Source organism: Ambystoma mexicanum, chromosome 12 (genome assembly GCF_040938575.1).
Source record: "Ambystoma mexicanum isolate Mex_15411 chromosome 12, UKY_AmexF1_1, whole genome shotgun sequence".
Taxonomy (NCBI): Eukaryota; Metazoa; Chordata; class Amphibia; order Caudata; family Ambystomatidae; genus Ambystoma; species Ambystoma mexicanum.
This window is the reverse complement of record NC_090936.1, coordinates 50,156,279-50,177,235: the sequence shown is the minus strand read 5'-3', so window position 1 is coordinate 50,177,235 and position 20,957 is coordinate 50,156,279. Positions and strand designations below refer to the sequence as shown.

The 20,957-nt window shown below is 46.4% G+C and overlaps 1 protein-coding gene across 3 annotated transcripts in view; it reads left to right on the top strand.

The window, feature by feature from the left end:
* Positions 1-20,957, top strand: part of ASZ1 (ankyrin repeat, SAM and basic leucine zipper domain containing 1) — an 850,966-nt gene that overhangs the window by 739,992 nt on the left and 90,017 nt on the right. For all 3 annotated transcript variants that reach the window (XM_069627941.1, XM_069627942.1, XM_069627943.1), the window contains one exon: positions 11,398-11,503. In XM_069627941.1, the coding sequence (XP_069484042.1) occupies positions 11,398-11,503 (106 nt within the window). The remainder of the gene's footprint in view (positions 1-11,397; positions 11,504-20,957) is intronic.

Sequence of the window (20,957 nt, the reverse complement as noted above, 5' to 3'; positions counted from 1 at the left end):
TCTTCAGGTCTCAGACCTTTGGTCGCCTCAGGACAAGCTCCTTCACATAAATCATCTGGAGCTTCTGACGATATTCCTAGCGTTCAAGGCATTCAGGCCGGCCATTGCCAACAAAGTGGTCCGTATCTGCACGGACAAGGTGGTGTCAATGTATTGCATCAACAAGCTGGGGGCCCCCAGTCTCCCCCTCTTGTGGATCTGACCATCCAGATTTGGGAATGGGCAGTTCAGCATGGCGTCTGGCTGGTAGCAGTACACATCCCGGGCCAGCTAAATGTGACGGCGGATGCCCTCAGTCGGTGGACAGTGGTCAGCAATGAGTGGGAATTGAAAGCGGAGATCCTCTCAGTTATTCCTGTGTTGGGGCACTCCGGAAGTGGACCTCTTCGTGACATCGGCAAACAAGAAACTTCCTCTGTATGCCTCCAGAAATGGCCTGGGAGCCTCCTCTTTAGGGAATGCTCTCGAGATTCCTTGGCACAACATGTGGGCCTATGCTTTCCCGCCTCTGCCTCTGATTCATCGGACGATTTGCAAGCTGAGGAACACAGTGAACTGATCGCTTCTGCTCATAGCCCTGTGGTGGCCGGCCAGGTTCTGGTTCTCAGAACTTCAGCATCTGTTGGTGTGTGCACTGATCAGGCTACTGGTGAGTCCTGATCTGCTTCACCAGAGGGGTAAACAGCTGTGGCACTCCTCCCCACAATCATTAAGCTTATCGGCATGGTGCCCGAGTTCAGTTTGTTAGAGCATCTTAACCTGTCTGCTGATAACATATGAATAATTCAGGCAGCCAGGAAGCCTTTGATGAGGTCTCAGTATAAGAGCAAGTGGCTTTGGTTCTTTCACTGGTGCTTAGCCAAACAGCTGGTCCCCAGGGTGGCAACGATTGACACGGTGCTGTCCTTCGTGTCTCACCTAGCAGAATCGGGCGTTCATGTTCTGTCATGCAGGACTTATCTTTCGGCGGTAGGCGTCTACCTGTCCACGGATCAGTGCTCTTATTCACTGTCAAATCCAGTGGATAAGAGGCACTTTGCGGGTTTGACACATCTGTGGTCCTTACGGCGTTGTGCCATAAGCTGTTCGAACCAGTGGCCATGGTGGACTTTAAGCACCTTTCGTGGAAGGTGTCTTTTTTTTGGTTGCCGTTACTTTAGCAAGGCAGGTGAGTGAGCTCCAAGCTCTGTCGGTGGAGAATCCCTTTTTGGTTTTCCACAAGGATAAGGTGGTCCTACGGACAAATACTTCTTTCCTGCCAAGGTGCTCTCTGATTTCCATATGAATCAGTCAATCTCCCTGCTGGTCTTCTTTCCAAACCCAGCTTCAGAAGCGGAAAGGTTTCTACATTGTTTGGATGTTAGAAGGGCTCTTAAGTTCTATCTGGAAGAAAATCTGAATTTAGGAGCTCTTCTCACCTGTTGGTGACTTTTGGTAATCCACAAGTTAAACAGTCCTCTAAGGCGACTATCTCCAGATGGATCGCTGCTTGTATTACAGAGTCTTACACTGTCCAAGGACTGCAGCCTCCTAAAGGTATTCATGCACACCTGGTGCGGGGCAAGACAGCCGCAGTTGCCTTTCAGAAATATGTCCCCTGGGAGACCATCGCAAAGGTGGCTATTTGGACCTCCCCATCGGCTTTTTGTAAACATTATTGTCTAGACCTGAGCTCCAGATCTGATGCTCAGTTTTGCCAGGCTGTGCTGAAGAACCTGTTTCAATAAGGGATTTTCCATCCACCCGTAGTTCCTGTGAGGAGTGCATGGGAATCTCCCATAAGTATGGAGGAAAGGGAACGGCACGTAGGTGTATAACCAGGTTACTCACCGTAGTGACCACTTTACTCCTAGTCCATAGTCCATTTTCCTCCATACGCCCACCCGCTGTCCGTCTAATAAGGTTCCTCTATTATTGCTTAACGGTCTCTGACCTGTCGATAGAAAAGGACTGATGGGAGATGTGCGGGGTGGAGCTAAGATGGGCGGGGTTACGGCCACGTGCAGTACCCTGCGTAAAAGAGAGGAAGGACTAAAAATGGTGCAAAATTCTGATGCTTTTATAAAGTGCTCCGGTCCCGTCCCACAGGACGGAGGAATGTCCCATAAGAATGGAGGAAAGGGGACTATGGACTAGGAGTAAGGTGGTCACTACGGTGAGTAACCTTGTTAATTGTCATTATACTGCCCCTGACCCGTAAAAGATCTGTGACCGGGGTGCAAGCTCTGTTGAATCTGTGCTAACCTTGTACACAGAAAGATATTTTAATAAATGCCCTGCTTACTCCCAAATGTATAATGTAAAAGGATCTAGAGCAAATGCCTTAAATGAAATGTGTTCCTCTGGAACAACTAATTCTGACGATCCATCTTTTAACGAGTTTAAGAGAAGTAGATCTGCCCTTAACATTAACTTAATTGTTGAAAGAAACAACTTTGTTCAACAAGACTACAAGTCCCAGAATCACAGAAGTACTGGGACAAGGAAGAGGGCTGAAGAGGCATATGCTGTAGCTGTAGTCATGCAATGAAGCCTAACAGCGCACACCTGAAGGAACCTGGGAGGCATAAAAGGCCCTCTCAGGTGCAGGTAATTTGAAGGATCAGGAGCTGGAACTGTGACTGGAATTCGAGCTGTAGCAGTAGTAAGAAGGCATGAGGCTCGTAAACCAAGCAGAAGTGGGAGAACAAGAAGGAGGTCCTGTTCCCCCTGATTCTGAAATGCAGAGACTGCGCAGCGGAAGATGTGCAGGAGAGTTGTCTTCCCCATGTGAGCCTGATTGCTGTGGTTGCCGGGCTGCGGACGTGCAGGAGACCGAGACAAGAAGCAGTTGTCTAGCCATGGGTCTCAGGAGCGAGAGGGGCTCCCTAAACATGTGGCCAGACCGGAGACATCTTTACAGGAGATGAATGTGGGTCTGTAGCGAGACAGAAGCAGTAGAAGTTGTGGCAGAGGGCGTGGTAGCAGTGCGACCTGCAGAGCAAGCATCAGAGAAGCCGGTGAGTGAAGCACAGCGTTCTAACACGTTGGCCATGCATTGTCAGCAACAGCATCCAGTTCCCTGTTCACTCGCGTAAGAGTTAAAGTGAGTAGAAGTTGTTTGTTGCAGCTAAAATATCCAAACAATGGGAAATGTAGCACTTGCGTATAACCTGAAAGCTCTTTGACTCGCGTGAGAAGCTACATCTGTTTAAACTCATTGTTCACTTTATAAATGACTATTATTGCTTGAAAAAGTGGTGGTGTCCCTAATTAAGGAAGGCGAAAGCTGTGAAAATCTTTACTGAATACCTAACCTTGATTATACACTTGTTAAAGCTTGTAACTTGTGAAAACTGCATCAAGAAGTGGTTGCATGTGCCTAATTGTGATTCCCAAAGGAGGACTGGACTCTCTCCTTCACTTCCACACAGGAATGTAATTCTGTATCAATCTTTAAACCTTAAAAACTATATCAAGAAGTGATTGCATGTGCCTAATTGTGATTTTTAAGGAAAGACTGAATTACACTCTTTATCTTAACACAGCAACCTTTTATTTATAGGAAGTTAAATTATATAACTATTGAAGAAGAAGAGAACAAGCATTGCTTAAGCCACGCGTCTTCCCATATTTACAGTGAAACCAGCCTTTCAATGGATTGTCTTTCTCCTTCAGATTCCTCATCTGATAGAAATCCTCATCCAGCTCTGTTGCTCGAAAAAAAGGAAAGTGAGTGGCACCAAGGTTTCTGGATAATGATTTGGGTTGATAACTGACAGCTGCAGTCAAATTTGGTGACAGAAACTGGATGGTTGTAAATACTTTTTTGTTGTTGACACAACCTGTAGTGCCAGAGACTGTGGAAGACGTAGAGTAGTGAGTCTTAAAGGCAATCCCAGGTTGTTATTGTGGCAGACAGACAAGATGGGCAAAGAGGCTGCCCCTTTTTGAAAAGTTATTCAGAGGAAGATTGCCTTGCCTACTTGAAGTTGTTGAAGTACTTTGCAGTATCTCTTGTCGAAGCCTGTCTCGCAATAACAATCACTGAAGCTGTGGTAGCAGTCCAAAGTACTGAAGCTGTGGTGGTATAACTGTCATTAGGTGCAACATTGCAGCAGTCTAAATGAAGAGGAGTAATGTGAGACAAAGGTGACTGTTCTCATAGTGAATAAAGTACAAGTCAAATTGTTGAAGTTGAATCGACAGCACTAATTCATCCTGACACACATACCATTGTGAATCCAAAAAATGTATCCAAGAGAATACTAACTGTTAACCAATAACGTTGTATCACTGGGTTGTGGATATTGCATTTCACTGTGGCAAGTCTTCTTGAGGAGGTGACAAAGCAGCGTGGCTGGGATTACAATTGGTGCTATTTGGAGGAAGTGGAAAGTGGACATTTCACTGAGAAGAGATTTGCTATCATTGGCACTTTGGTTAACAAACTTTTACCTTGACCTTGAAATATCAATAACTGATTTGAAACATTTCTTTCTTTGGTTAAACACTAACATAACTGACCTTGAATCCTTGGTAAGGGAAGGCACCCAGGACATTAGCAGGTTATTCAGAGACTGTGAATCTTATTCATGTTATGTTGTATTGTATTGCCATATATTTTCTTTGCTTATTTGTTGCCTAGTGCGAGGGACAATTATCCTGTTTCCCATTAGCTTTGGTTAGGCAGGGTAATACACAGCAGAGTAGGGACAGTGAGGCAGTTTTGATTGTTTAATATGATAAAACAACAAACAGTCCGCCTTGCATTACTGACCTCTCACAGTACCTTGTATCATTGTTTTGAGACTCTCACAGTGTGGGTAACCCAGGCAACTTGTGTCCCAGCGACTTTCTAACATGTAGAGGTAAAACAGCACTTAAGTAGATTAGACACATTTTTTTCTTAGAAGTTCAAAGTGAACATCAGAATGTACCATTTATCATTATAAAGCATGGATGTAGGGTGGGTGAAATATCACTGTATCATGGAGCATGCATATCGCAGTACCTGGCTGTGTGGCAAATGTTGAGGGTGCCCTCATTATTCCTCTTAATTCTCTGGCTGCCTGATAGAGGCGACCTATCATCAAGCCCTGCTCCTAAAATGCATGTTGTACGGGGACAAATGGAGGACCCCCCAGGAATCCCTGTATACATCCTCTAAGTAGCCCCTTGCACAGTGGATGGGAAGCCCTAGTGTCCTGCCTCTTACAGTCCTAAAAGCAGAATGGGAAATGTGACGTTGTCACATTAATATGACCAGCAGTACAGATTCCTAATGGTAAAGTCCACTACAGTAACATAGTGTCAGTTGTTGGAATTGTGCAAAGTGAGTTACATTAATGTAACTGAGTAGTGGTTATTTGGTTATTGATTTCTTCCGATTGAGAAACCTAATTCTATCAGCCATTTAGATATATCTTGATGGGAAACAGTATTGATCAAACATATTACATTTACTGGACAGTAATTTGTCAAAGGTCTCCATCACCAAGGTCTCTAATCCCACCTCTGTTGACTATGCGTAATATGGGTGGATTCTATTTTGCTGTAAATATTTAATGTAAGATGGAAAGCAAATACTAACAAGTCATGTAAACTGAAAAGTGAAGCTGGGAATAAATCTTAGCTTCGTTCCACTTTCAAATTAACAGCAGGTGATGGAAAACACATACTTGGGGAGGGGAGTGCCAGGAGTTGCGGCGGGCGTCTTCTTCGGGTTCTTCTTCGGTTCCTTCGTATGGTGGTCGACTGTGCCTTCCAGGCCAGGGACTCGCCTTTTGTGCAGTTCTCTCCCTTTCATTCCAGCCTAGCTGTCGATCGCCCAGCGGGGTGGCTGTCCTTGCCGGACGGTCAGCCCGCTGGTAATCACAGAGTGCATTTAGGTCTCCTGGGGGACTGAGCGGACGGAGTTTCGGGCACCTCCCTCGCTTCCTGCCTACCCCAGACACCCTGGAGCCGGAGGTGGGTTTCACTTGTGAATCCCGCAGGGGCAAGGTGAGCAAGGGGACTGGGCCTGGTTTGGCGCGCAGAGTGGGTGTCAGGAGGGCCCTTTCTACAAGGAAATGGCGAAAAAAGAGGACTGGGCCATTTTGACAAAAATTGCATTTTTGGGTGCTTTACTGCAGCTGCGAACGCAGCCTGCGGTAAATCCACACCACGGTAGTAGAAACAAAACCACTGCCACCAGCCATTCAGTGAGGGAACGGTAACATAAAAATGTTATTTGAGAAGTTAGACAAAAGGGGATACTAGGTAACCCCTCCAGCACCCTATTGTAAGATGGTGTGGGCTGGGTCTAGAAAGTTACAAATGTAAGTAAAGTCAATTTCACTTACTGCTATGTTTTAGGCAAAGTTTAAATGCAGGACCCTTTGGGACCACCACAGACAACTGTAAAACCAACCTTTGGTATAAGTCTGTACCACACAGTTGTGGTAGCAGGCGGAGTAGCCAGGCTTATCTCAAGAGGGAATGTGAGCTGTAATGATGTTACACAGAGGTCTACAATCACAGGTGTTGAAATAAACTCTTGCTCAAGGTTTCCTGGTTAAAAATACTTATTAATGTATTAACCATTCAATTATAAAACATTCAATAGAAGGAGGCAATCATATTATACACACAAATACACTTCAGTAGCAATTTAGAAATACTTTTCAAGAGGAGTAAAAGGTAAAGATTATTGGAACATGAAAGGTTACCATATTCTTTAGACAGTGCCAATATTTAGAGTTTACCAGAAGATTCAATTCAATAGGCTAGGCCAAAGTCAGTGGGCTAAAGTCTTGGATAGGATAAAGCAGTTCTGGTAGTTAAAAAGAAAAGTCTCTACAAAAATTCTTAGGAATAGTGTGTAGCAAAAGAATGGTATGTTGGGTCACAAGCTAGGCCTGTGAGTTGGGACAGTTGCAAGCACTTTCACCGCAAGAGGCAAGTACTCTGTCTGGTTTTACAGTACCTTACAAATGAAGAAAAAGAGGCAGCTGATGACTTCTGTTCTTGGCAGTTCCTGCAGATCCCTCTGTTCCTGGGCCTCAGTCGTGGGGACAAGATGGAGGACGTCAGGGGACTCCTGCACTGGGACTGGTCAAAAAGCTTGCAACTGGCAAATCTTCGAGTCCGGTAGCTGTAAGTCAAGCACTCAAACTGGTGTCCCGCTCCCTTGTTATTCGGTTTCCTGCAGCACTCTGAGGAAAATACAACCAGCTCCAAGATAAGGTGTCCAGGCGGCTTATGGTCGAGTTGATTAGTCCCACCAACTCAAAGGGAGAAGTCGTCCTTGTGGGGGCTTCTCTGTCGAGATGAACTTGGTGATTCGGACCTGCAGCAGGGCTTCACCAGGAGTTGCAGCAGCCGTCCTCTTCAAGCTCGTCTTTGGTTCTTTCGTTTCAGTGGTCGACTCCCCCTTCCAAGCCAAGAGACTCACCTTTTATTAATTTCTCTCCCATTCATTCCAGCCTAGCTGTCTCTCATCCAGCAGGGTGGCTGTCCTTGCCGGACAGTCAGCCAGCCAATCACCACAGCGTGCATTTGGGTCTCCTAGGAGACTAAGCACAGGGAGTTTCGGGAACCTCCCTCACTTCCTGCCCACCTCAGACACTCAGGCACCAGAGGCGGTCTTCACTCCTGAACCCCGCCAAAGGCGATGGAACAAAGGGACCGAACCCCGTTTGGCCCACAGAGACAAATTCTAGCAGGACCTTTCCAAAAAAAGAAATGGCGAAAAAAGACGACCAGGACCTGTTTAAACAAAGGGGGCTCAGATGCCATCTTGATAAACATGGCTCTCACGATAACGTTACTGGAGCTATGAATAGTTTTCGGTCAGGAAAAATTATGGTAGTTTGTTGTAAAACCACTGCCACCAGCCATTCTGAGGGGAAAGGGTAGCATTTGACTGCTACATGAGTATCTAGACATAGGGGATACTAAGTAACCCCTCCAGCACTCTATTGTAAGATAGGGTGTGCTGGGTCTAGGAATTTTAAAAAGACTAGTAAAGTCAATTTCACTTCACTTTCTCTGGGAAACAGTAGTTTATCCCAGAGAAGGTATTTAAACCTTGGGAAAGCCTGAAAGGCTTCCCTGTACCACTGCACTGAGGGTGCTTTGTGACACACATGAAAAGATGATGCCTATGGAGTTGTCTAAAACTCCATACCCAAAGAAAATACAAGAGTAAAACACATATCAAAATACATGAGAGAGTGGAAAAAAGGCATGCTCTCTCTCCAGGTACAAAAATCAAGTCCTCAAAATCCAGCAAAGTTGCTGGGAGTCTCTAAGGTGAAGGTAATTAGCACATTTTTGAGAATTCTCCCTAACACTCATTCCTTCCCCCCCCCAACCCACAGACTAAGGGACAGGAGGATTTAATCCACCTCCGGATGAATCTCATTACTTCAGTTGGTCATACATTCTGGAGAGACCATCAGCATTTTGGCGATTACATCCTGACCTGTGTTCAATGGTAAAATCAAACCCCTGTAGGCTGATTGACCATCTTAACAATTTAGTATTTTCCCCCTTCATATGCATTAACCATCTCAAGGGTTGGTGGTCAGTCTGAATCACAAAAGTAGATCCATACAAGTATGGTCTAAACTTCTTCAGAGACCACACAATGGCAAAACACTCATGTTCTATGGTTGCCCACCTTGTCTCAGGTTCCCTCAGCTTTCTGATTAAGCAGATTGGGTGTTCTCTGCCTTTCTCATCCAGCTGACTCAGAAATGCACCTATACCTGTATTGGAAGCATCTGTCTGCACAATGAAGATTTGGCTGTAGTCAGGAGCTCTTAAGACAGCTTGACAAAGGGCTTTCTTAAGTCCTTCAAATGCCTTAGCGCACTCCTCTTTCCACCTGACCTTCTTGGGGTATTGGTTGAGGAGACCACATTCAAGGGAGAAGCTATGGTCCCATAGTTCTCTATGAAGTTCCTATAATAACCAGAGAGACCTAAAAAGGCTCTCCCTTGGGTTTGAGTAGTAGGGGTGGCCCATTCTTGTACAGCTTGTACTTGGCTAAGCAATGGCCTTATTTCACCTCTTCCTACCTCATGTCCAAGATAGACCACTTTGCTCTGACCAATTTGACATTTACTTGCCTTTATGGTCAGATGGGCCTGCTCAGGAGCCTGCAATACATATCCTAAGTGGTCAACATGTTCTTTCTAAGTAGGGCTGAAAACTGCAATGTCATCCAAGTATGCCATGCAGAAGTCCGCCATCCCATTCAGAACTTGATTAACCATCCTTTGGAATGTAGCAGGTGCATTCTTTAATCCAAAAGGCATAACCATAAACTGGTAGAGGCCTGCTGGGGTCGAAAATGCTTTTTTCCCCTTGGCGTGGTCTGTCAGAGCGATTTGCCAATAGCCTGAGGTTAGGTCAGATGTACTGAGGTACTTGGCTGAGCCAAGTTTGTCCACCAGCTCATCTGTCCTAGGTAAAGGATGGGCATCAGTCTTCGTGACTACATTTAGGGCTCTATAGTCCACACAGAATCTCAACTCCTTGGATCCTGCCTTTGGTACTAGCAAAACTGGACTAGGCCAAGGACTTGTAGATCACTCTATTACCTTGAGGTCAAGCATCTTGTTGAACTCTTCCTTAATGGCAGGGGACCACTGTGGTGGTGATAGTGCATGTCACAAATATCCTTTAACATTAACACCTAATTAAATTTGTAATCCGTATCCCGCGTCACTTCTAGATGGGATTGTGAATGTTAGCAGTGCCGCACTTAGTATATTTGTGAACATTGGCCTGCGCTTGACCTAGATAAGATTCTGAATGTTAGCAATGCCACACTTCCCCACTTAGTTAGAATTGTGAACATTAGCCTGCCCCAGACCCATACTAGAATGTGAATGTTAGTAATACCGCACTTGGTTAGAATTGTGAACATTAGCCTGCGGTGGACCTGGACAGGATTGGGAATATGGGCAATGCCGCACTGAGAATTGTGAACATCAGCCTTCACCAGACCCTGACAGGATTGTGAACGTTAGCCTGAATCACATCTGGATAGAAATGCGATTGTAAATGTTAACATGCCCACACGTCTATCACTGTGTACCCTGCTTTCCTGTTCCCCATGATGTTGATATATATACGTATGCCCCCCTCCTGTCGTCGTAAGCCCAGGTCCTGTCTCTGTGTGTCGCTCTGTTCCTTGCCATCCTGTTCATGTGCCAGGTCTCGGGCGCTTTAAAGATAACCATCATATCACATCACTACGCTTACTCTCTACTAAACAACACCATTCAACTAGAACACCGCTATAACCCTGATTAATTCAGTCTAGCTGTTCGCATCCGAACACGACCCCATGAACACCTCATCCTATAAAACGCAGCTAGCCGAGCACATTCCGGCCTAGCTGCTCACATACACGTCCTTCAGGCCTAACACAGCCAGAGCCCAGTCTGGGTGTCCACCCACCAGACTGCACACATCCAACTGATATCTTCAACACCACACCTAACGCTAGAATGCAGCTGCCATCCGGCAATTACATCAGCTGCACACATACTGGTGCACCCACTCACCCTACGACAATATCTCCCTCTCCTGGCCAGAACTACGGTTCCTGATGGCGTTCAATCTACCAGCACTTTGAGGTCATACCAGTTATATATAGAGCGCTATATAAATGCCAAGTAACATAACATAACACAGACTCACAAGACCAAACCATTTACCTGGGTTATCATTAATGATGGTAATACTATCAAACACATTCTTAAAGGTCATTCGTGAACCCCATTTAGCATAATATTCATGATGGTGTATCCGTGTTTAATTGCATGTTTGCATATTTGCATTGTGGTAGCTCTGTCTCTATCCACATCTCAACAGTTGCTCTAGGTGCACATGTCCACTACCTCAACACCTTTATGTTGACAATCTGTATAGCTCTAATGAAGCAGAATATCTAAGCTTGATATTCTTTTAAGTCATGTTTTGGAGCATTTAAACCGCAGGTTAGATGGAGCATGCTTAAATGGCCAAGTGAGAACTCAGTTTGATATCTAAATGTTTAAAACGCAAGTGAGTTAACCGTCTTTTGTAGCTAGGCACTCTTGTTTTGGTTGCTGTCTCAAGGATAACTTCGTGAGAAATTAAGCTTATTAGATCATAATTCATGTTTTAAATTCATAAACATTCTGACAGTCCTCCAAGTTCAGATACTTGAAATTGTTGTCAAAAAATGTGGAAGTCCTTGTACTGAGAATGAACATCGCCAAATAACGTGTTCTTGGCGGTAGTTCCCAGTTAACTACAAACAGATTGATAAACACACCCTACTTATACTAAGTGTTAAATAATGGTGTTGTATGGCTGGCAAATTATTAGCTGCTTTACCTGTTAATGACATTTCTATTTTTGTGTACTGTTTTTCAGCTCAGACGAGTTCTTTACATTTCTATTGAAGTTAAATCGTCAGTGTAATTATTTGACAACTGCTGTGGAGAATATCAATAAGCAAATACCAACAAATCCACATAAGGTATATTAATATTTATTTGTGCATTTGAATTTACATATCCTTTTTAGTGCATGAGTATTTTATATAGTTTAATGTTATTACGATGAGTATCGTTGAGTGTTTAATAGAAAGATTGAATTTGTATTTCTGTATGCACGTCTCATGTTTTTCGAAGCACAGTCCTCTCTCATCACAGCCACTTCCAAGAACTTTGGCACACTTAAACAGTGATTTACTGTGATGGCATTACATGATTGTTTAATGTGCATACCTGTATGGAGACATTTCACAAATGATTAGGGGGGGCCATCAGCTGATAAGCAAAAAATCAGGCTTCTGCTGCCTTTCTTCCATTTCCTTATCATTTATGGTCATATAAGTGACCATTTTAAAATCGGGACACAACTCCTCTTCAATTTATGGTTTGACAAAGCAGTGGAAGAACTATGCTATCCCATTAATGAGTATTTCATATCGTAGTTAGCGCTGTTGCTCTTCCTATCTAACAAGTGAAGTAAGAGGCTCCTTAAAAAAAAAAAAAAAACGTTTGGTGTGCCAAAGAAAATGTTTACAAAATTATAGAATTCTACCACTGCCAGTATTATGGCTACAAAATAGTTCCTACAGATTCACATCTATGTTCAGAAGGGACTGTGGAATTATTAATAGGGAGGACCATCATTGCCCCTCTATAGTCTTTGTATACAAATCCCATGTCAACACTGTGATTTGTCATTAGTCCTGTTTTAGGAGCGATGCGCTTGTTGGTTCCTTTCGGGAGGTAGATTTTTCCATTTTTGAAAAGTAAAGTTCTGTTTCCAGCAGGAATAATGATATCTGCAGCACTGTACAAATCATAGCCTGCGGCACCAGCCATGGCACAATATAGGAGTTTATCTTGTTCGGATTCTCACCATTCATTTGTATTTGCTGCCACCCTCAAGCCTTAATTCCCATCCATTAACCATATCTCAGGATTAACACTATTTCAATGGATTGCCTTCTTCCACGGATTCCTCATTTTGATAGATATTCATCCAGCATCAGCTGCCCAGAACTTATTTCGGGAGGGGGCGTAGTGCATCCTGACGCCCTTGTATTTGACCCTGCCACTCCTTGACAATGGACGTGACTTTGCTCCCTGTACTAAAGGTAGTCAAGGGAAGTCCAATGCTGTCAAGAGCAACCTTGAAGGAGAAGCCTACACTTGCGCGGATACCGTCCGCATCCTCCTTGGGCTTAGAAACCTGACTGGCAGAAGTTCCGCAAGATGAAATTTGTGCACCCGGAATCGAGAGCCAACTTGTTCAATTGGATGTGAACAGGCGATGAGGAAGGCGACCCATTCCCTTTCCGGATGCAGCAGCTGGGGGATGCAACCCTGGATCCGTTGCCCGATTTCATGGCAGAGTAGGTGGGGTTGCTAGAACTAACATAGTGCCTCTGCAACGTGAGCGGACAAGACATGTCTCTGGACATAAAGTTCCAGCTGGAAACTTTACGCACACCCGAACGCTCAGTATCGCAAGGCGGTCGAGAAGGTCGTCTAGGCACTCGGGCTCGGTGCTCTGTTGAAGCCAGTATTGCTGTACGACCTGACCAACGTCCTCGAATGGGGTGCAGGCTGAATGCGATTTACAGTTAAATGCCTCCATAGCGGACCCTGTCAGACGTCTGTGGCAATGCTGGTGTTTGATGCCGTCATCTGCGCAGAGCTGATAAAGAAATATGAGCCGGCGAGAGGCGATCTTCCATTGTTGAAGACCTACCCGAAGCCTGAAGGAATAGTGGTGTCGGCTGCGATGGTTACATCAAGGCCCTCAACTTCCACACCGATCCTTCCCACAGATAGGCAGTCGAAGAAGGTCGACGCTTTGCCAAAGTAAGTGTTCCGTTCAGGGAGCATGGCATTGAAAGCCATTAAGTCCTCTTGTACCTTGCAAAATATTTGCATTTGTTTTGCAACATTATCACGGAAGCAGCCAACCATTTCCCAGTGTGAACAGTCCGGGTTGGCTTTTCGGAAATAGTAAGTGATGGTAAGGAAATGCCTTGCCAGGCACTCTAGACTGGGCACGCCGCCGGTGCTGCACAAATCAACTTACCTGAGGAGCTCAGGGTTTTCCCCGAATGTCCGGGCGAAGATCCCGGACTTGAGCTTTGAAAGGGAGAATCTGTTGGGTCCCAAAGCCCTTGAGTCCCTCGAACAGTTCAAGGACTCAAAATTGACTGCAAAGTCTTTGGGATTACCTTTAAAAAGGTTTACCTTTGGTTCGATAGGACGAGTCTATAGGCGATACTCCACCTTCCCAAGAAGGGCGCAGCTCCCCCAGGCCAAGTAGGGTTGCATAGATTCCAACAGCCAGAGAGCGGCAGAGGATGGTTGAAGCAGACAGCTCAACCAGCTGCCACATCGATGGCGATCACATCTCAGAAAACTTTTTGAGGCCTCCCTCCCCAACCCCCAATACATCTCTGGTAGAAGTGAGAGTCTCCAGGTTCTTAGGCAAATGGAAGGGGATCACTTCCGACTCCTGGGTCCTTCATTAGACTACTGCCTACCATTTGTGAAATGGCCACCAGCCGGACCTCCACCACCCTCCCGACAGCCAGAACGGGAGCTCCGGGATGAGTTGCAGGTCCTTCTTTTGAAGGGAGCAGTAGAGTAGGTCCCAGCTGAACAAAGAGGCTTGACCTAGTATTCCAGATCCTTCTGGTCTCCAAGAAAGGGGGCGGACTCTGTCCCATCCTGGACCGCAGGGACTTGAGCAAGTTCCTGAGGAAGATCATGTTCAGGTGGGTGACATTGAGGGAGATTCTCTAGGCTCTACAGTTCCAAGACTGGCTGGTGTTGCTGGGCCTTCGGGGACGCACATTACCAGTTCAAGTTGCTTCCTTTTGGCATGACCGCCACCCCCAAGGTTTTGGCCAAACTGATGGCAGTAGTTTGGGCCCATCTCGGGAGAACCGGCATCTTCCTATTCCCATACTTGGACAACTGTCTGATCCGGGCTCGGTCGCCTGAACAAGTTTCAAGGCATCTCAAGGACACTTGTTGGATGCTGCATGACTTGCTTTTCTCTCTAAATTTATAGAAAATCCAGATCCCACCAGCACAGAGGCTCCAATTCATCAGTGGTCTTGGACAGAGGATGTGAAGGGGAGGCTTTTCCTCCAGAGGAGAGAGTCACCAACGCTGTGACGATGGTCAGTTTCTTCCAGAATTCCAGTCTCCCGGCTTCCACTTCCTGCTGGGCCTCATGGTATCTTGTATTTACCTGGTGCCGCAGGCAAGACTCTGGATGAGATCCCTGCAGTGGCTTCTCAGGAGCCAGTGGTCAAAATACGTTGGTGAGATGTCGGATGTGCTCCAGGTGTCGAGGTCTGTGGCTGAACATGTTGGCTGGAGAACTTTTCTGGGCACCGTGCTGGGAGGCACAGGTAGTCACGGACACCTCTCTGTAGGGTTAGTGGGCTAATTGCAGCTCTCTCTAAGTCAGCGGTTACCACGTCAATTTGCTGAAGTTGTGATCAGTCCGACTAGCCCTGAGATAGTTTGCACTTTCTCTGCAGTTGAAACATGTCCTAGTTCTGACGGACAACACAGTGACCATGCATTACCTCAACAAGCAGGGAGACGCTAGATCACCGCCGCTGTGCAGGGAGGCCATACAGCTATGGTTCTGGATAACAACATCTTCGCCTCTGCAGCTCATCTGGCAGGGAAGGAGGAGCTATGTCCAGAGGTCATTACTGAGATCTTCACCCAGTGGGGCACACCGGCAGTAGATCTGTTTGCGCCGGACAACACGAAATGCGAACAGTTCCGTTTGCAGGAATTTCCCCCCCAGGGGAGGACTGGGGGACGCGTTTCTGGTGAAGTGGGTCTTCCACCTCCCATTATGCGTTCCCACCGTTGCCAGTCATCCCTGGGTTCTCAGGAGGTTGAGGAGATTCAGCGCAGGCCTGATCTCCCCCTGACAGGCGAGGAAGACTTGGTACCCGGAACTGCTGGACCTGGCCGTATGCCCACCTCTTCAGCTTTCTTGGTGGCAAGACCTCTTGTCATAGTTGGGATGCAATGTGCTTCAACCGGAAATTCTCGGCCTGCATGCTTGGCTCTTGAGAGGCTGAGGTCGGGGACTTGGAGCTCTACGAGGAGGGTGCTAGAGGTGTTGTTGGCTGCATGCAGACCATCCACTAGGTGCCCTGTGCACGTGCAGATGGAGAAAGTTCATGGCATGGTGTAAGGTGAAGGGAGTGGGCCTGATGGTTGCCCCACCTCCTTGGTGATGTAGTTTTTCATCGACGCCTTCGGCAGCTCCAGTGAAAAAAAGATCTTCGCCTCAAACGTCGACCCAGCCGACGCCGATCACTTCAATCCCTTCGATGACTTTGTTGAAAACGTTGAAGCCGTTGTCGATTCAATCAATGTCCTCGTGGCCAATTACAAATCCATTGAGGCCAGTGAGGTCTGCATCGACAGTGACAAGTTTAACTCCTCCTATAATGACTGCTATTGCTCCGTTCTCATTGGAAAAGAGCTACACACCTCTACCACGCTCTGATTATTTCACAGCTTTATCCTCAATGTATGTGGAGGGAGAGGATTCAGATACAGAAAGACGCTTTGGTCTAGAATGTGTTAGACCTCACATTCCAGAAGAACTAATTCCAGAAGAGGTCCGATAGAAAGATCTGCTGGATTCCTTGCAGAAAGCAAGCGGAATAGATACCTCCCCAGAGATAGATTTTAGCAAGCCTGAACCAGGGGAACATGCTGAGAGTAATTATAGGTTACTTATGAACGGGGTCATGCATTATGTGGGGTGGTCTAGGCCTGCAACCGTATATGAACAAGATGACTTCACGGACATGCTTGAAAGAGGACCACAAAAAGCTCCCATCGTACCTTTTCACAAGCCTTTACAGAAAGAATTGTCCAGCAATTGGGAAATGCCAGAGGTTATTCCTGCAGTCAGTAAGAAACTGTCAACAAAAACCGGAAGCACATCAAAACCTTTATCTTCGCTTCTGTTTTTGCCCCTCTTCTCCCCTACTGATCTGTTTTCTCTCTCGGCACAGTGCACCTGGCCACCCTCTGTCCTTCGGGCCTAGGTACCTGCTCACACTGCCTCCGAGCCACCCCTTGTACTGGTATCTGTATCCATACAGTCCCCCATTTTTCTTCTGCACTTATCAGATATAGCCTATCTGACTTATCTTTCTATTTGCCACTCGCTGTCTGCACTACCACTTTTCACAGCCTGTGTTTGTTTATTTATTGCACTTATTATTTATTCTGTTCTCTCCTCTGTAATGCACTTTCCACTCCCTTGCCTTCCACGCACTTTCCACCTTTTTCCCTTTTCCATGCACTTGCGCATTCTTAATGTCACTGGGCCTAGTAAAATCATTGTTTTTGCTCTCTTGTTCCCCTCACTTTGCTTAGTGATGCTCTCAAACACTTGTGTATGAGCACGATATAAATAAAATATCATATCATATATATATAAAATATAGAGCTACATTGGCAGACACTCCATACTTGTCTAAACATCCAACCCCAGAAAGCTTGGTTGTTCAATCTGCAACTTCGTCAGGAAGACAAACTGTATTTCCCACAATCCTGCAGGATTGCGACGATAAACAGTTTGACGCCATGGCCAAGAAAGATTTCTCGGCATGCAGCATGGCGCTAAAGCAGAGGTCTTCAAACTGTGGGGCGCGGCCGCGTCCCAGGGGGGGGGGGGCGCCAGAGCCCAGCATGAAATGTAAAAAAAAATATATGTACTTTTTATAAAAAAAACTTTTAATTTTATTTTTTTTTAGATTGGAGGAAATGGGAAGGGGCAGCTCACATGGTCAGACTGGGCCATAAAACGGTTTTAGGCACCACACCAATGAAAAAATGTCCAGCAGTTGCAAATGGATATTCATTGTTTAGTCACAGACTGTTTGAATAGTAGCCAAGGGGTTGTTTTTTGTTCAAATGTAAACAAATGGTGATATTTAAAGAATATTTATTCAGCAACAATGGTCAAAACTACTAGCTGCATAGTGAAGTAACTCCTCAAACTGGCCCACACTGGCCAAAAAAGTGGCCCATTTTTACTGGCCTACACTAGCATTTTGCATTTTTGGTACGGTCATCACCCTATTGCCCTATATACAATTCAATCTATCAGGATTTTTCGGAATTTAGAAAAGGTTGCTCCTCCAGCTCTATTACTAGTTACTACGAAATCATGGTCAAAACACTACTTAGCCTGGGAGTTGATCAAGATGACTTGTACTTTCGTCCAAACTATGTGAAACATAAGTTATTCGAGAATGATTGGTGCAAAACCCTAGGAGAAATTACAACACTGAGCACATATAAAGAATATGCCAAATTTCCTCTTAAAAGAGATGGCTGTAGGAGATATCTTATGATGTTTCCATGCAACATTACCAGAATGTACTATATACGTTTTAGACTAAACCAATTTCATACTCTCGAACGAACTAAGTACTGGGGACATGAAAATGATAAGTTGGCCATTTCGAAATGTCGGTTTTCAAACTGTACATAACAGAATGAAACTCTAAAACATTTGATTTGAGAATGTCCCCATTTCAGAGACGTAGGGACCAGGCTTTTTGTAAGATTTATAAATGTGAATTATGTGGATTGTATGGTATCTCTATGGAGTCGTCTTATGCAAGGAAATGAGAGAGCGTTGATATTTGCTTTAGTGGATTTTCTAAAAATAATTGAAAACCTTTGTCAGCATAATGTCACATTCCAGCTCTATTTTATTTTTAAAATTTGTTTTTAAATTTGTTGTATTTGTATTGAATTGTTTTGTATAATTATACTATAATGTATTGTTATAATACTTTTGTAAAGGTTCTTTGAACCAAACACAAATTTAAAAAAAAGAATTGCCCTATAGGCCAGTCCAAGCCTGCCGGCTCATCCATAATGGGTGAAGGGGCGTCCACCCACTGGCCACCTCACCCATTATGGAGGAGCCGAGGAGCCACCCCAGTGAAACACTGAGCACTACCTCAGCTGTTTTTTCCAGCTGAGGTAGTGCTCCTGGGCTGGCTGAACTGTCAAAGGGAAACTCTGTTTGCCTTTGACAGTTCATTTCCCCAGCCGCACATGATCACTGAGACATGCAACGCTGGGGGTGTTTTGCTTCGCCAGCCTTACGTAGTTCATTGGAAATGCCGGCTGGGGCACTGCATGTATGTATGTGCGATGGGGTGCTCCTGCGCCTCCTCGCACATACGGGCAGAGCAACCTGGAGTGGGGCATTTTAGCCACCACGCGAGGTACGCTTATGGCGATTTATTTTTTATTTAAATGTGTATGGATGTGTGTATGCTTCTGTTATGGGACTGTGGTGGGAGCAGGATGGGCAGCAGCACTGGGATAGTGGTGGGAGTAGGGTGGGGAGAGCCCAGGATCTGTACTGGGAGTAGGGTGCGGTGTCGGCACGCAAAAGTTCATAGCGATTTCTACATACTGTCCATCTGGCACTTTTGGGGGGGCCCGGCCTGCCCAAACTTTGCCCAGGGACGGGGGGGGGGGACCCAGGCCAAAAAAGTTTGAAGACCACTGCGCTAAAGTCTGGAAACACCACATGCACGTTGGCAAGATCCAGCCACACCCTTTGGGAGTGTGCTTCAATTTCGGCTGACCGTCTCCCAGAAGGGGTGGAACAAGACGGTTTCTTGAATATTATCAAGGACGGGAAGGATGCGATGTGTGAATCCCTCCAAACTGGTATCAACTCTGACAGCATCAGCAAAGCCATGGCGGCTAGTACCACAATCCGCACATTAGCGTGGTTGCGGAAACCTGGATTTGCTCCTGATGTGCAATTCACACTTTTGAATATGCCCTTGTGATGCTGGAAATGCATCGGAGGGACAGGGCCTCCGTATCCTTGTCCTTTACTGCTTTTCATTGTGTGTTCTTTCGTGTTTTTTCCCACCCAGAGTTCATGTGGGGCTCCTGGCGGTGCAGCTCTCTTTCTTTTGGTTTGGTGAATGGACCCGTGGGATACCCTTATGACACCCATGGGTGGGGGTACAACCCTGTCCCCCTAGTGTATGTTTTTGGGCACCTGTGGGTGGCCCACAGAGCAGGGTATGGGCTGGTGGCAGCTCCATGCTGAATTTGACAGGTGCGCGGAGTATCCTCCATTTTGGGATACCCCAGCCCTGCCATTGGGATCAGTTGATTCCTGATGGAAAACAAGATGGCCCCGGTGGCCTCTTGCTTTCTATTACCCATTACCTTGTTTTCCCAAAGTCCTGGGAAGCCCTGACTCTGTCCCTTCCCCCTGACTGGCTGTTGGATGGAAGTGCCATATATGGTGGTGTTGTGAAGGCCCAGTCAGACTAGCTGGAGCCTTCCCGGTGATGTATGTTGTGGGTACCTCCTGTGGGTGGAACCTGGGTGAATAGAGTGTGTGACAAATATGCATTCTGTGTTGTGGGTGTCTAGTATCTGGTGGTTGACACAATGACTGAGACAACCCTGCTCGAAACCGGTATGAATGCAGCTTGGAGTGTTGAATGGCTCGGTACTTGTCCCAATACACATAACTTGTTGTGAGTGTCTGGAGAGAAGTGAATGGCCTGGATACCTCATGTGCCTGATTGGCTGCTTGCCTGCATGAATGCCCGTAGTCGTGATTGGATGCTTGAGTGTGCCCCAGTAGAATGAATGGGAGATCAACAGTATATCTGGGGACCTCTCACTGCTAGGAATCGTGTTCAGAAGCTGATGTCCACTACGACGAGTAACTGGATTAACTGACGCTGGACCTTGAAGCCCTGCTGGACGAGAAGAATTGCTGCTGCTCTCCTTCACAATCTGAAAGCTGCTGTGCCTCCAAGGACTGACCCAGAGAGGACCTGGTAAGGCGCCCTCTTCCCGAGCTACGAGGGACCATCGTGCACAGCTGATCTTTGCCAACGCTCCCTGGTAGACAGACATTCGACAGGCTGCCGACCCGATACGGGGACTGCTGCGGAACTCCAAGGAGAAGCACCCGGACTGTTGTCCACCACTGTCGACGACCGCCGTCGCCGACCGGAGCCGCCATGCTCCCGTTTGCCTAAGAACTTCAATTGATCATCGGACGCTCTCGTCTGCATCGGCATCCGCTTGTCTCCCGCTGGAGAAAGCCCGACCGTCGACGCGGCGAGGAGCATCCACCGGTGGGTTTCCCGTCACCTACAGACCACAGAGACGCCGACGACTCGACGCCCTTGCTGGGCCACAGTTCTTCATCATCTCTTTGCGGTCCAGAACTATCGTCACCGAGGTGCCCCGCACGCCTCTTCCTTGCAGGACGCCAACGCTCTGTCGTCGACAAGCACCGCTAGGAACGAGGCTGTCACTTCTCTGCCGTAGTTCACCCTGTTCACCGTCGGACGTTCGACGACCCGTGACTCCCGCCTTAAAGGGAGG